The sequence below is a fragment of the Nerophis ophidion genome, linkage group LG10 (genome assembly GCF_033978795.1).
Source record: "Nerophis ophidion isolate RoL-2023_Sa linkage group LG10, RoL_Noph_v1.0, whole genome shotgun sequence".
NCBI lineage: Eukaryota > Metazoa > Chordata > Actinopteri > Syngnathiformes > Syngnathidae > Nerophis > Nerophis ophidion.
This window is the reverse complement of record NC_084620.1, coordinates 67,272,079-67,289,578: the sequence shown is the minus strand read 5'-3', so window position 1 is coordinate 67,289,578 and position 17,500 is coordinate 67,272,079. Positions and strand designations below refer to the sequence as shown.

Sequence of the window (17,500 nt, the reverse complement as noted above, 5' to 3'; positions counted from 1 at the left end):
ACAAACCCCGTTTCCATATGAGTTGGGAAATTGTGTTAGATGTAAATATAAACGGAATACAATGATTTGCAAATCCTTTTCAACCCACATTCAGTTGAATATGCTACATAAACAAGATTGTTGATGTTCAAACTCATAAACCTTTTTTTTTTTGCAAATAATAATTAACTTAGAATTTCATGGCTGCAACATGTGCCAAAGTAGTTGGGAAAGGGCATGTTCACCACTGTGTTACATCAAATTTCCTTTTAACAACACTCAATAAACATTTGGGAACTGAGGAAACTAATTGTTGAAGCTTTGAAAGTGGAATTCTTTACCATTCTTGCTTGATGTACAGCTTAAGTTGTTCAACAGTCCGGGGTCTCCGCTGTCGTATTTTACGCTTCATAATGCACCACACTTTTTCGATGGGAGACATGTCTGGACTGCAGGCGGGCCTTGAAAGTACCCGCAATCTTTTACTACGAAGCCACGCTGTTGTAACACATGGCTTGGCATTGTTTTGCTGAAATAAGCAGGGGCGTCCATGATAACGTTGCTTGGATGACAACATACGTTGCTCCAAAACGTGTATGTACCTTTCAGCATTAATGGTGCCTTCACAGATGTGTAAGTTACCCATGCCTTGGGCACTAATACACCCCCATACCATCACGGATGCTAGCTTTTGAACAATCCGGATAGTTATTTTCCTCTTTGTTCCGGAGGACACCACGTCCACAGTTTCCAAATATAATTTGAAATGTGGACTCGTCAGACCACAGAACACTTTTCCACTTTGCATCAGTCCATCTTAGATGACCTTGGGCCCAGTGAAGCCGGCGGCGTTCCTGATTGTTGTTGATAAATGGCTTTCGCTTTGCATAGTAGAGTTTTACCTTGCATTTACAGATGTAGCGACCAACTGTAGTTACTGACAGTGGTTTTATGAAGTGTTCCTGAGACCATGTGGTGATATCCTTTACACATTGATGTCGGTTTTTGATGCAGTACCGCCTGAGGGATCAAAGGTCCATAATATCATCACTTACGTGCAATGATTTCTCCAGATTCTCTGAACTTTTAGATGATTTTACGGGCCGTAGATGTTAAAATCCCTAAATTCCTTGCAATAGCCCGTTGAGAAATGTTGTTCTAAAACTGTTCGACAATTTGCTTACAAATCGGTGACCCTTCGCCCCATCCTTGTTTGTGAATTATTTAGTATTTCATGGAAGCCGCTTTTATACCCAATCATGGCACCCACCTGTTCCCAATTAGCCTGCACACCTGTGGGATGTTCCAAATAAGTGTTTGATGAGCATTCCTCAACTTTATCAGTATTTATCACCACCTTTCCCAACTTCTTTGTCACGTGTTGCTGGCATCACATTCTAAAGGTAATGATTATTTGCAAAAAAAAAAAAAAAAGTTTATCAGTTTGAACATCAAATATGTTGTTTTTGTAGCATATTCAATTGAATATGGGTTGAAATTGATTTGCAAATCGTTGTATTCTGTTTATATTTACATCTAACACAATTTCCCAACTCATGTGGAAACGGGGTTTGTACATCATTCATGTTCTGGAATAATCAATCACAAGTGGGAATTTCCCAAAGCAAGCACGTATATTATCAGACGATACTTTTACAAAACTCTATTACAGATTACTTTGCTGATCCGTGTCAGATGCCCGCTGACGGACTCACCGCCGCCGCCGTGTTCCGCAACCTCAGCTTTTCCACAGGCATGACATGTGAGGGGCGTCAAAGGTGCTCGCTGCACCTCCGAATCAACACTACTGTACAGCTTCCAGGTTGGTTGTTCCATCCAAAACCTTGTTATTCCTCATTATGGGCAGTGACTTCATCTAAATTCCTCTCCATCCAGAGTACATCCACGGCTTGTCCGTTTGCTCCCACACACCAGGAATGCTGCAAAACTGCCGGATAGTCAGCATCTCCAAGGTTTCCGGGTGGATAATGTCCGGAATGCAGGTACTGTGTCCAATAACACTAAAAGATCCAAAGTCAGAATACATTTACGTGTGGCTTCAAAGTTTTGTGGTTTGTCGTGGTTGGGAGAGTGGTCGTGCCAGCAATCTGAGGGTTCCTGGTTCAATCCCCACCTTTAACCAACTTTGTCATGTCCGTTGTGTCCTTGAGCAAGACACGTCACCCTTGCTCCTGATGGGTCGTGGTTAGGGCCTTGCATGGCAGCTCCCGCCATTAGTGTGTGAATGTTTGTGTGAATGTGGAAATAGTGTCAAAGCGCTTTGAGTACCTAGAACAGGGGTCACCAACCTTTTTGAAACCAAGAGCTACTTCTTGGGTACTGATTAATGCCAAGGGCTACCAGTTTGATACACACTTAAATTGCCAGAAATAGCCAATTTCCTCAATTTACCTTTAACTCTGTTATTGTTAATAATCAATCAATCAATCAATGTTTATTTATATAGCCCCAAATCACAAACGTCTCAAAGGACTGCACAAATCATTACGACTACAACATCCTCGGAAGAACCCACAAAAGGGCAAGGAAAACTCACACCCAGTGGGCAGGAAGAATTCACATCCAGTGGGACGCCAGTGACAATGCTGACTATGAGAAACCTTGGAGAGGACCTCAGATGTGGGCAACCCCCCCCCTCTAGGGGACCGAAAGCAATGGATGTCGAGCGGGTCTAACATGATACTGTGAAAGTTCAATCCATAGTGGCTCCAACACAGCCGCGAGAGTTCAGTTCAAAGCGGATCCAAAACAGCAGCGAGAGTCCCGTCCACAGGAGACCATCTCAAGCGGAGGCGGATCAGCAGCGTAGAGATGTCCCCAACCGATACACGCGAGCGGTCCATCCTGGGTCTCGACTCTGGACAGCCAGTACTTCATCCATGGTCATCGGACCGGACCCCCTCCACAAGGGAGGGGGGGACATAGGAGAAAGAAAAGAAGCGGCAGATCAACTGGTCTAAAAATGAGGTCTATTTAAAGGCAAGAGTATACAGATGAGTTTTAAGGTGAGACTTAAATACTTCTACTGAGGTAGCATCTCAAACTGTTACCGGGAGGGCATTCCAGAGTACTGGAGCCCGAACGGAAAACGCTCTATAGCTCGCAGACTTTTTTTTGGGCTCTAGGAATAACTAATGATAATTATCTTTGTGGAAACACTGATCATCTTAATGATTTCTCACAATAAATATATATATAGAAAGAGATAATTATCAACAAAAAAAATGGGTATTTCTGTCTGTCATTCCGTATTACTTTTTTTTGTCCTTCTACGGAAGGTTTTTTGTAGAGAATAAATGATGAAAAAAAAACACTTAATTGAATGGTTTAAAAGAGGAGAAAAACACGAAAAAAAGGAAATTAAATTTTAAACATAGTTTATCTTCAATTTCGACTCTTTAAAATTCAACCGAAAAAAAGAAGAGAAAAACTAGTTAATTCGAATCTTTTTGAAAAAAATTAAAAATATAATTTATGGAACATCATTAGTAATTTTTACTGATTAAGATTAATTTCAGAATTTTGATGACATGTTTTAAATAGGTTAAAATCCAATCTGCACTTTGTTAGAATATATAACAAATTGGACCAAGCTATATTTATAACAAAGACGAATCATTATTTCTTGTAGATTTTCCCGAACAAAAATGTTAAAAGAAATTCAAAAGACTTTGAAATAAGATCTAAATTTGATTCTACAGATTTTCTAGATTTGCCAGAATAATTGTTTTTAATTTTAATCATAATACATTTGAAGAAATATTTCACAAATATTCTTCGTCGAAAAAACAGAAGCTAAAATGACAAATTAAATAAATATGTATTTATTATTCTTTACAATAAAATAAAAAAATACTTGAACATTGATTTAAATTGTCAGGAAAGAAGAGGAAGGAATTTAAAAGGTAAAAAGGTATATGTGTTTAAAAATCCTAAATTCATTTTTAAGGTTGTATTTTTTCTCTAAAATTATCTTTCTGAAAGTTATAAGAAAGAAAGAAAAAAAATAAATGAATTTATTTCAACAAGTGAAGACCAAGTCTTTAAAATATTTTCTTGGATTTTCAAATTCTATTTTAGTTTTGTCTCTCTTAGAATTAAAATTGTCGAGCAAAGCGAGACCAGCTTGCTAGTAAATAAATACAATTTAAAAAATAGAGGCAGCTCACTGGTAAGTGCTGCTATTTGAGCTATTTTTAGAACAGGCCAGCGGGCGACTCATCTGGTCCTCACGGGCACCGCGTTGGTGACCCCTGACCTGGAAGGTAGAACACCGCGTTGGTGACCCCTGACCTGGAAGGTAGAAAAACACTATACAAGTATAACCCATTTATCATTATTTAAAATAATTTATCATCACACAGTTTTCTCTTTTGTGGTCTCATGCAAAAAAGGGCAAAAATGCAATGTGATTCAATTTGAACTCCCGTTTAAAAAGACTTTAAGCACAGGAAATAACTAAAATAAAGTACAACTACTCACTGTTGACTTTAAAACATCAGCTTAAGGCTGATACGTATTCAACGTTTTTGTAAATGTTAAGCAATTATTTAATTTAATTTAATTTATATCTAATTTATTTTAGATTCTGTTATTGATTTTAGTTTATTTTATTAAATTTAAAAAACAAGTATTAATTATTACTTGTCCAGGGTGTATCCCGCCTTCCGCCCGATTGCAGCTGTGATAGGCTCTAGCACCCCTCCCCCTGCAACCCTGAAAGGGACAAGCGGTAGGAAATGGATGGATGGATTAATTAATGTAGTGCTGTAAAGCAGGGATATCCAACTTAATTGTTTTAGGGGCCTCATTATGAAAGTATTGACTACAAGGTGGGTATTGGTATCACATCGATACCAGCGTGGTGGGATCGATACTTTTCATTGTATATATGTCCAGAAAATTTATTTTTTCCGAAACAATTGTGTGTAATTTAACTGAAAACTGATCATTCATGTTATGAGCTCTAATGACAGTTTAGGGGACGGCATGGCAAAGTTGGTAGAGTGGCCGTGCCCGCAATCTGAGGGGTTACTGGTTCAATCCCCACCTTCTACCATCCTTGTCACGTCTGTTGTGTCCTTGGGCAAGACACTTCACCCTTGCTCCTGATGGGTCCTGGTTAGCGCCTTGCATGGCATCAGTGTGTGTGAATGTGTGTGTGAATGGGTGAATGTGGAAATAGTGTCAAAGCGCTTTGGGCTCCTTTAAAAAGGGGTAGAAAAGCGCTATACAAATACAACCATTTACCATTCAGACTCTATTATTAGTTTCCGTGTTTATTTTCTGTTCGGCGCTCTTATTTTTGTTTTCCACTTCCTGTATGCCTCCACCACTTCTTTTGTCTGAGCGCTGGCTTCTCTCTCACCTGTCCCTTTTTGGAAATCAGGACACACCTGTTTCTGGTTGCCAATCGGGGATGCTTTTCACGCCAGCCTTGAATAATTTTTGTTGTTGTTTTTTGCTTCCACGCTGCGTAGCTTTCTTAATGATTCCTGTGCACTCCCGTGCTGCACTCATTTAGTTTTGTGGCTAACTGCAACTTTACTCGGACTTCACCTGCCGTCTCTGCACCCTGGAGTCCGGTCCTACAATACCCAAGCCAGACTCTAACACATTTATACACACTTTACATTGCTTTATATTGTTGTCGTTGTATACAAAACATATATTCATTTGCATAACATATTTTTTCTCATAATCATAGTCAATGTATCAGATCCGTTATTCCCAAATAGTGTGACGGGCTCTAGGGAACATGCTTTATCAGTATCATGCAGTATTATGCTTCAAAGCTCACTTGTAGTCATTAATCCTGACTTTCTCGTTTTGGAAAAAAAAAAAGTTTTATCAGCACAAATTGTTTTATTAATTTTTGTTTTTAGTTTTTTTATTGTGCTACTCAGTTAATGTTGCTATCTATGTGTGTTTATTAGTATTACCATGTTTGATTGTTTTAGTAATTAATTTTAAATTTTAAGTTCGGGCAAATCTTTTCTGTTACAGATTAACATGTTTATAAAGTTAATATTTGTTGTAAGTTGTTTAATGTTAATGTAAAGACACAATGTTACGCAGAGGTGTACTTTTAACAAATTTATAGACCAAGGGTCACCAACGTGGCACCAGGTAGCCCGTGAGGACCAGATGAGTCGCCCGCTGGCCTGTTCTAAAAATAGCTCAAATAGCAGCACTTACCAGTAAGCTGCCTCTATTTTTTAAATTGTATTTATTTACTAGCAAGCTGGTTTCGCTTTGCTCGACATTTTTAATTCTAAGAGAGACAAAACTTAAATACAATTTGAAAATCCAAGAAAATATTTTAAAGACTTGGTCCTCACTGGTTTGAATAAATTCATTTATTTTTTTACTTTGCGTCTTATAACTTTCAGAAAGACAATTTTAGAGAAAAAAATACAACCTTGAAAATGATTTTAGGATTTTTCAACACATATACCTTTTTTACCTTTTAAATTCCATCCTCTTCTTTCTTGACAATTTAAATCAATGTTCAAGTAATTTAATTTTTTTTATTGTAAAGAATGATCAATAATTTTTTATTTAATTCTTCATTTTAGCTTCTGTTTTTTCGACGAAGAATATTTGTGAAATATTTCTTCAAACTTATTATGATTAAAATTCAAAAAAATTATTCTGGCAAATCTAGAAAATCTGTAGAATCAAATTTAAATGTTATTTCAAAGTCTTTTAAATTTCTTTTAAAATGTTTGTTCTGGAAAAGCTAGAAGAAATAATGATTTGTCTTTTTTAGAAATATAACTTGGTCCAATTTGTTATATATTCTAACAAAGTGCGGATTGGATTTTAACATGTCATCAAAAATATATATTTATTGTGAGAAATCATTAAGATGATCAGTGTTTCCACAAAGATAAATATCATTAATTATTAATAATAACATAGAGTTAAAGGTAAATTGAGTAAATTGGCTATTTCTGACAATTTATTTAAGTGTGTATCAAACTGGTAGCCCTTCGCATTAATCAGTACCCAAGAAGTAGCTCTTGGTTTCGAAAAGGTTGGTGACCCCTGTTATAGACGAATGATATTACTCATAGTCGCAGCGCAGATTCAGAGTTTTTTTTTCTTCTAGAGGGGGCTTAACAGGAAATAATTGTGAAGTACTGAACGAGAGGAAAATTATTCAATGATCATGACGTTTCATGTTAAAAAAAGAGACTAGCTATCCCTGTATCCACTTGATAACTGATCGATACCAAAATTCCCAGTATCACTCACCAGGAGTGATCTACTGCAGTGATTCTCAATCTTTTTTCAATGAACATTTATTTAATTCAAGTACCCCCTAATCAGAGCAAAGCATTTTTGGTTGAAAAAAAAGAGATAAAGAAGTAAAATACAGCACTGTGTCATCAGTTTCTGATTTATTCAATTGTATAACAGTGCAAAATATTGCTCATTTGTAGTGGTCTTTCTTGAACTATTTGGAAAAAAAGATATGCAAATAACTAAAAACTTGTTGAAAAATAAACAAGTGATTCAATTATAAATAAAGATTTCTACACATAGAAGTAATCATCAACTTAAAGTGCCCTCTTTGGGGATTGTAATAGAGATCCATCTGGATTCATCAACTTATTTCTAAACATTTCTTCACAAATAAATACATCTTTAACATCAATATTTATGGAACATGTCCACAAAAAAATCGAGCTGTCAACACTGAATATTGCATTGTTGCGTTTCTTTTCACAGTTTGTGAACTTACATTCATATTTTGTTGGAGTATTATTTAATAAATATATTCATAAAGGATTTTTAAATGGTTGCTATTTTTAGAATTTAAAAAAAAAATCTCACGTACCCCTTGGCATACCTTCAAGTACCCCCAGGGGTACACGTACCCCCATTTGAGAACCACTGATCTACTGTAGCAAAATCGAAGAAGAAGCTTCATAACAACCTATCACCGAGCGGAAAAACAGGCAATAGTTTTGATCCAGGGACTATTTTTAGAAGGAAATTCTCAAACAAAACACAAGTTGAATATTTTCAATCGTGGGCCAAATTTTGGAGGCAATTATCAGGATAAATTCTGTCTTGGAATTGGGGAATAAAAATACCAAAATGATTCCCGAGCACGGCCGCCTGTGCTGCTCACTTCCCCGCGGTGGAACAAGAACAAGGGTTATTTCACCACACCTAGTGTGTGTGTGTGAGACTATCAGTGGTGGTGGGGGGGATTTTTATTTTATTATTATTTATTAATGAAAAAGGGAGGTCTTTTGAGTTGGTGCACTAATTATAAGTATCTTCACTAATTTTAAGTGTATCTTGTGTTTTTTATGTTGATTTAATTTTAAAAACAAAATAAAAACAAAAAACATTAAAAAAAACACTTACAAGACATAGTAAGACAATTTGGCGTTTGCTGTGTTTGGTCGGAAGGGAAACACTTGGGACAAAACAGGCCGATTGTCTTGATGTCTACCCCACTTTAGTCAGGTCGCATACGTAAGTTACATATATTGTACTGCAAAGGTTGTTGTTGTTGTTGTTGTTGTGTTTGTTATTTGAAGGACAAAGTGCCGTTACCTTTAAGAAGATGGCTGCACCAGATTGAGCACCTTGCTAGTTTCCATCCGTAGTTCTTTTATGGCACCTTTAGCATCCACGATTAACATTACACAATATCAAAAATACATAACAAGATTGAAGTTACTTAATGAAAAGCAATTTAAAACACGAGTGCAGTACATACTGTAGAAAAAGTGTGAGTTACAAATCAGCGTGAGATCATGTTACAGTTATATAACAACATCATTTAAAGGGCAGACGTATATAAAGTGATGTGAAGTGAAGAGAATTATATTTATACAGCGCTTTTTCTCTAGTGCATGGGTGTCAAACTCTGGCCCGCGGGCCACATTTGGCCCGCCGTGTATTTTCATTTGGCCCTTGAGGCAATATCAAATTAACATTAAAGTTGCAAGCAGCGTTGGTCGGGTCCGCCTTTGGCCGCTGCCAAGCCCTGGTCTAAGTCAGACCTACATAGTTGTCTTTGTTTCATGTCTCTACGACATTCCAAAAAGAAGTTACAAGCAGTTTTGTCTGTGTTTTTTCCTAGGGGGCGCTGGAGCGCAATTTTGACTTTTGGGGTTTGGTTTTTTATTAGACGGCAATTTTCGCCAGTCCTGATGTGTGTGTAAAATTTGGTGAGTTTTGAAGCATGTTAAGGGGGTCAAATTACAGATCAGCGTTTCTGGATGTTGTTGATAAATGGCTTTCGCTTTGCATTGTAGAGCTTTAACTTGCACTTTGAAGCATTTTAAGGGGGTCGAATTACAGCTCAAAGAGGCAAAAATGACATTTTTTAGGAAACTTTGCGCAGGGGTTCTTTGAAGGCGCGTAAAATCAAAACCGGAGCAGTAATCAAAACTTTGTTGGATAGTTTCAATCAAAAGGGTTCAATCTCTCTCCTGTGCGAGTTTGAAGCCGAAACGACAGACGCACTCGGAGGAGATTACGTTTGAAAAAGGTGACGGTTTTTACAAAACTTTTATTTTAAAGGGGTAATTTTTAACTTCCTGTTGATTTTTGCCTAAGGATGTCAATCATCTAAATGTAGGTCTAAGTGAGACCTACATAGAAGCTTTTGTTTCATGTCTTCCCAGCATTCCTACTGGAAGTTACAAGCAATTTTGTTTGTGTTTTCTTCCTAGGAGCAGTTTTTGCTGTGTTTTATTCCAAAATTGCGCTAGAGCGCATTTTTTAATTTTCGGGTTTAGTTTTTTCATTAGATCGCAATTTCTGCCAGTACTGATGTGTGTGCCAAGTTTGGTGAGTTTTGAAGCATTTTAAGGGGGTCAAATTACAGTTCAAAGAGGCAAAAATAGCATTTTTTGCGAAAATTTTGTATTGAAGAGGTTTTATGCCAACTTTTTGTTGATTTTTGCCCGAGAAAGTAAAATTATGAATTGTAGGTCTAAGTCAGTTCTACATAGAAGTTTTTGTTTCATGTCTCTACGACATTCCTAACGGAAGTTATGAGCAGTCTGTTGTTTTTTTTCCTAGGGGGTGCTGGCGCGCAATTTTCATTTTTGGGGTTTGGTTGCTTAATAACTTGGGAAGGTTTGCTATACCGACGTGTGTGTCAAATTTGGTGAGTTTTGAAGCATGTTAAGGGGGTCAAATTAGGGTGTGGAGGTGTGGAATAATAATAAAACACAGCAGTTTCAATAGGGTCCCTTGTACCAAAATGGATACATGGATGATACAGCAGAGGATTGGGAGAATGTCATGCGGTCAGATGAAACCAAAATAGAACTTTTTGGTATAAACTCAACTCGTCGTGTTTGGAGGAAGAAGAATACTGAGTTGCATCCCAAGATCACCATACCTACTGTGAAGCATGGGGGTGGAAACATCATGCTTTGGGGCTGTTTTTCTGCTAAGGGGACAGGAGGATTGATCCGTGTTAAGGAAAGAATGAATGGGGCCATGTATCGTGAGATTTTGAGCCAAAACCTCCTTCCATCAATGAGAGCTTTGAGTGGTTGACCAAATACTTATTTTCCACCATAATTTACAAATAAATTCCTACAATGTGAATTCCTGGATTTTTTTTTTCACATTCTGTCTCTCACAGTTGAAGTGTACCTATGATGAAAATTACAGACCTCTGTCATCATTTTAAGTGGGAGAACTTGCACAATCGCTGGCTGACTAAATACTTTTTTGCCCCAGTGTATCATTGGTTTTCAAAACGGTTACAAAAAAGTGGGACCCCAAAAATTTACTGTGGGACCCCATTTTTTAGGCTTGACGGGGTTCCTGCGACCCTATTTTGAAGATTCCCATCACCAACACTGATGGCGTATTGTTGCGTGCAAAACAGTAGCAGGCGGCCGGTTCCAATACCAATCAAATATCATCCCAGGGGCCAGAGATACAGCAATTAATTTGAGGGCCTTGACTTTGACACTTAGGATGTAAATAATCTATATCTGCTGTACAGATTTACTTTAGAAAAGAGAAGTGTGTGGAACCTGTCTTGTTGCTGTAACAACCTGGTCGCATAGTGGTGTGGATTTCGTTCCCCCAGGGATGCAGGTAGGAAAAAGGATTTATTAAGCAATAAATCAGACTTTGACAAAACTAAAAGAGCTAGCATGGGAGCTAGAAAACAAAAGGGCCTAGCGTGAAAGCGAGCAGATAGCGAGCAGGAAAACAGAAGTCGTTATTTGTTGTATGAAAACAAATTAGGAAGCAAGACTGACTGACTGGAGAAGGCAGGCTTAAATAATGACAGTGATCACAAAACAGGGGCACGTCCGGAACAGGCGGCAGGTGAAAATAATAAGGTAACTATGGAAACCAACTGAGAGGTGCACAAACAGGAACTGAAGGAGTCCAAAACCAACAGAAAACACAAAAAGACTCTAACATCTAAATCATAACAGTTGCCTTATTTGTATTTCAATCCATCCATTTTCTACTGCTTGTTCCGTTCACGGTCGCGGGGGTACTGGAGCCCATTTCAGCTGCATTCGGGCGGAAGGCGGGGTACACCCTGGACAAGTCGCTACCTCATCACAGGGCCAACACAGATTTGACTTTATTAAATCTGTGGGTGGAATTTTAGTCAAAAAAAACATTTTTCGTTTTTAATCATTGAACATTTTTACTAGGGGTGCGAATCTTCCGGTGTACCACGATTTGATTCAATGCCGGTTCTTGGGGTCACGAGTCGAGAATATATCGTTTTTTTTTCGATTCAACGCGATTCTCGATTCAAAAACGATATTTTTACGATTCAAAATGATTCTGTATTCATTCAATATATAGGATTTCAGCAGGATCTACCCCAGTCTGCTGATAAGCAAGCAGAGTAGTAGGTTTTTTTTTTGTAAAAAGCTTTTATAATTGTAAAGGACAATGTTTTATCAACTGATTGCAATAATGTAAATTTGTTTTAACTATTAAACGAACCAAAAATATGACTTATTTGATCTTTGTGAAAACATTGGACACAGTGTGTTGTCAAGCTTATGAGATGCCATGCAAGTGTAAGCCACTGGGACACTATTGTTCTTTTTTTTATTTTTATAAATGTCTAATGATAATGTCAATGAGTGATTTTTAATTACTGCTAGGCTGAAATTATAATTAATATTGACACTATTTTTGATAATCATTTTTGTTTCGTTACTTTTGGTTTGTTCTGTCGTGTTTGTGTCTCCTCTCAATTGCTCTGTTTATTGCAGTTCTGAGTGTTGCTGGGTCAGGTTTGGTTTTGGAAATCGATTGCATTGTTATGGTATTGCTGTGTAGTGGTTTGTTGGATTGATTAAAAAAAAACAAAAAAAAAACCTTTTTTTTTAAAATGAGAATCGATTCTGAATCGCACAACGTATTCGATTTGTTTAGCTCGGTTGGTAGAGCGCCCGTGCCTGCAACTTGAGGGTTGCAGGTTCGATTCCCGCATCCGCCATCCTAGTCACTGCCGTTGTGTCCTTGGACAAGACACTTTACTCACCTGCTCCCAGTGCCACCCACACTAGTTTGAATGTAACTTAGATATTGGGTTTCACTATGTAAAGCGCGTTGAGTTTTTGATTGATTGATTGATACTTTTATTAGTAGATTGCACAGTACAGTACATATTCCGTACAATTGACCACTAAATGGTAACACCCGAATAAGTTTTTCAACTTGTTTAAGTCGGGGTCCACGTTAATCAATTCATGGTCACAATATATACTATCAACATAATACAGTCATCACACAAGTTAATCATCATAGTATGTACATTGAATTATTTACATTATTTACAATCCGGGGGGTGGGATGAGGAGCTTTGGTTGATATCAGTACTTCAGTCATCAACAATTGCATCAACAGAGAAATGTGGACATTGAAACAGTGTAGGTCTTATTTAGTAGGATATGTACAGCCAGCAGAGAACATAGTGAGTTCACATAGCATAAGAACAAGTATATACATTAGAAGTACATTTGAGTTGTTTATAATCCGGGGAGATGGGATGTGAATGGAGGAGGGTATTAGTAAAGTGTTGAAGTTGCCTGGAGGTGTTGTTTTAGAGCGCTTTTGAAGGAATATAGAGATGCACTTTTATACCTGTTGGGAGTGCATTCCACATTGATGTGGCATAGAAGGAGAATGAGTTAAGACCTTTGTTAGATCGGAATCTGGGTTTAACGTGGTTTGTGGAGCTCCCCCTGGTGTTGTGGTTATGGCGGTCATTTACGTTAAGGAAGTAATTTGACATGTACTTCGGTATCAAGGAGGTGTAGCGGATTTTATAGACTAGGCTCAGTGCAAGTTGTTTTACTCTGTCCTCCACCCTCAGCCAGCCCACTTTGGAGAAGTGGGTTGGATTGAGGTGTGATCTGGGGTGGAGGTCTAAAAGTAACCGGGTTAGCTTATTCTGGGATGTTTGGAGTCTAGATTTGAGGGTTTTGGAGGTGCTGGGGTACCAGGAGGTGCAAGCGTAATCGAAGAAGGGTCACTAGAGAAAAAGCGCTATATAAATATAATTCACTGTCACTGTATTGGAATCGATTTTTTCCCACACCCCTAATTTTTACAGAGCCATTTCTCTTTTTCTTATGGAGGAACGTAGTTAACCACAGAACTGGCACTCAATCTGATTTTAAAAAAGTATTGATTTTGAAACGAGAATCGGTTTGAATCGACTCTGAATCGAATCGTTACACCCCCAAGAATGGAATCGAATCGCTTGGTGGTGTCCAAATAATCACAGCCCTACATTTGTGATGGTCGGCTGCCACATTCGTCCCCCTCATTTTTTTTTTTCCAAGATGGCGCTGCTGTAGTGGCTGCTGTAGGCAGGAGCTCTGTGCTCTTGTGTCATCCTTTTGTGTTTCCCTCTTGTTTTCATGTCTTATTATATTTTTTTGCATTTTGGTCCGGGACCCTTTGGGACTGTGTGACAAGGGGTGGCACTTTCGTGACCTCTGTGGTACTTTTTTTGGGGACTTCTGGATCTGCCTCCCGGGAGCCTTTTGGCCATGGAGACCAGCTGCTGGGTGTCTGCTACACCAGAGTCTGTTTGGAGGGACTGGAGGAGATGCGGATGAGGGGACAGGACTGCGGAGCTAGCACTGAGCTACTGGGACGGAGAGGCTTCGCGGTGTCTCGACTGGGTGAGCAGGTGTCGGACACCTCAGTCACCTTGGACGTATCCTCGCTCATCCATGCGGACTGGACACTGGCCGAGAGTGGAGTCGGCTTTCTCGGTTGCTTTGTTGGGTCTGCTCCTGTCTCTGGCCATGCTCCCTCCTCCCCAGCGGACGATGGCGTGGAACACCGCAGAGGCCACCACAGTGGATATGTTTCTTTTACTTTTTATTCATAGCTGTATGTAGAAGTGTCTGCTTGTATCTGCTGCTTTAATGTCTTTAATGTCCTCTGTGTTCTTTGATGTTTGATGTTTCCCTCTTACACACATGGAAGAGGGATGTGTACTATGGCTATCAATCAATCAATCAATGTTTACTTATATAGCCCTAAATCACTAGTGTCTCAAAGGGCTGCACAAACCACCACGACATCCTCGGTAGGCCCACATAAGGGCAAGGAAAACTCACACCCAGTGGGACGTCGGTGACAATGATGACTATGAGAACCTTGGAGAGGAGGAAAGCAATGGATGTCGAGCGGGTCTAACATGATACTGTGAAAGTTCAATCCACAATGGATCCAACACAGTCGCGAGAGTCCAGTCCAAAGCGGATCCAACACAGCAGCGAGAGTCCCGTTCACAGCGGAGCCAGCAGGAAACCATCCCAAGCGGAGGTGGATCAGCATCGCAGAGATGTCCCCAGCCGATACACAGGCAAGCAGTACATGGCCACCGGATCGGACCGGACCCCCTCCACAAGGGAGAGTGGGACATAGAAGAAAAAGGAAAGAAACGGCAGATCAACTGGTCTAAAAAGGGAGTTGTTGTTGTTTTTTTTTTGTTTGTTTTTTTTTCCCTTGGCCTCAGTCTGCACCCCCACTCCAGTGCCTAGGCTAAGACCGATTTTTTAATTTTATTTTAATCTTCTATTCCCCCCCACCCCCCTTGTTTACCTGTATGTCATCTTTTTGTAAGGGGCGCTGGAAGCCGGCAGACCCGTCAGCAATCCTGTTCTGTCTCCCTGTAATGTTTGTCTGATCTTGAATGGGATTGTGCTGAAAATTGTAATTTTCCTGAAGGAACTCTCCTGACGGAATAAATAAAGTACTATCCATCTATCTATCGCTGCCTTGTCTCTCCAGGTGGAGCTGGACGACAACTGCACCGACGTCTATCCGCAGCAGCAAGTCCAAGTCACGCTGACCACGGTGCCAAATTACTGCGGAATAAATCAAAGCGGAACCTACGTCGCTCCAGGTGGATGTTACACAAAGCCGACACCCGAGCAGGAAGCTTTGGATGCCGGGTTTCGCTCTAACCTTTCAAAGTCAATATATAATCCGTCTGGTACTTCCTTGATGGAAACGAATGAAGGTTAATGACTCACCACTGAGGCCTTATTATGTATAACTAACAAGCGTTATGTCACACTCCACAGATTGCTCATGGGAGGATTTGAGCAGACACGTGCCTGAATGCATCAGTGAGTACTACAAGTGTGTATGTAGTAATATGGTATAATACATGCGGTAATATTGCACACTTGCAGCTGGGAGGATATCATACGAGGTCAACGCAGAGAGGAAAGAACTGCGTGTCACCGTGACCGACATGCTGGAGGATAAAGACTACCGGCTGCGACTGTGCCGTAAGGACTTCATCTGCGCTAGCACGGGCGCTGGGGCGCTGGTAAATGAGCTTTTATTTTGAAACACCCCAGGGACGTCATGACAGTTGGCCTCATAGTGGCGGAATAGGTTTGTGGAACAAATATGGCTGTCACGTTTCAAAGCAATTACCCTTTTGATTTGGGCTGCTTGTGCAGAAGATGATGTCATAGGTTGTTGCTTGTGTTAGCACAAGGTGTACACTGATTTTTAATGGGTTTTTTAAGGCCACATGAATGAAATCTACTAGGGTAACTAAATTATACATTTTGTATATATAAATGGTTGCATTCGACCAGGCCTTCCTCTGGTGGGAATCCAAACTGCCGGTCTCTTCCCAAATTCTTTCGATGACACATAAGCTGATTCTCAATGAATCCCAGACAATGAGTAGGATATATGATACTTTAATCCAAAGCTTTGGATGAGACCGATCTAGATACAACAGTTCATCGCATTGCCCAAATTGATCTAACATTGTCCTGTCAATCAAACCCCTTCCTACCCCTAAAACACCCAACTCTACATGCCCCTAAAGCTGACCAACACGCCGGACTGTAGTCAGTTGGAAGCGTGTCTTAATGAAATTAAACAATGGATGTCCGCTAATTTTTTGCAACTTAACGCCAAAAAAACGGAAATGCTGATTATCGGTCCTGCTAGACACCAACCTCTATTTAATGATACAACTTTAACATTTGACAACCAAATAATAAAACAGGGTGACTCGGTAAAAAATCTGGGTATTATCTTCGACCCAACTCTCTCCTTTGAGTCACACATTAAAAGCGTTACTAAAACGGCCTTCTTTCATCTCCGTAATATCGCTAAAATTCGCTCCATTTTGTCCACTAAAGACGCCGAGATCATTATCCATGCGTTTGTTACGTCTCGCCTCGACTACTGTAACGTATTATTTTCGGGTCTCCCCATGTCTAGCATTAAAAGATTACAGTTGGTACAAAATGCGGCTGTTAGACTTTTGACAAGAACAAGAAAGTTTGATCACATTACGCCTGTACTGGCTCACCTGCACTGGCTTCCTGTGCACTTAAGATGTGACTTTAAGGTTTTACTACTTACGTATAAAATACTACACGGTCTAGCTCCATCCTATCTTGCCGATTGTATTGTACCATATGTCCCGGCAAGAAATCTGCGTTCAAAGGACTCCGGCTTATTAGTGATTCCTAGAGCCCAAAAAAAGTCTGCGGGCTATAGAGCGTTTTCCGTTCGGGCTCCAGTACTCTGGAATGCCCTCCCGGTAACAGTTCGAGATGCTACCTCAGTAGAAGCATTTAAGTCTCACCTTAAAACTCATCTGTATACTCTAGCCTTTAAATAGACCTCCTTTTTAGACCAGTTGATCTGCCGCTTCTTTTCTTTCTCCTATGTCCCCCCCTCCCTTGTGGAGGGGGTCCGGTCCGATGACCATGGATGAAGTACTGGCTGTCCAGAGTCGAGACCCAGGATGGACCGCTCGTCGGGACCCATGATGGACCGTTCGCCTGTGTATCGGTTGGGGACATCTCTACGCTGCTGATCCGCCTCCTCTTGAGATGGTTTCCTGTGGACGGGACTCTCGCTGCTGTCTTGGATCCGCTTTTAACTGAACTCTCGCGGCTGTGTTGGAGCCACTATGGATTGAACTTTCACAGTATCATGTTAGACCCGCTCGACATCC

General features: G+C 39.8%; 1 protein-coding gene across 1 annotated transcript in view; it reads left to right on the top strand.

Moving 5' to 3' along the window:
* Nucleotides 1-17,500, top strand: part of il17rel (interleukin 17 receptor E-like) — a 70,079-nt gene that overhangs the window by 46,297 nt on the left and 6,282 nt on the right. The window contains exons 5-9 of the mRNA XM_061914496.1: nt 1,652-1,801; nt 1,876-1,982; nt 15,292-15,406; nt 15,588-15,632; nt 15,699-15,838. Of these exons, the coding sequence (XP_061770480.1) occupies nt 1,652-1,801; nt 1,876-1,982; nt 15,292-15,406; nt 15,588-15,632; nt 15,699-15,838 (557 nt within the window). The remainder of the gene's footprint in view (nt 1-1,651; nt 1,802-1,875; nt 1,983-15,291; nt 15,407-15,587; nt 15,633-15,698; nt 15,839-17,500) is intronic.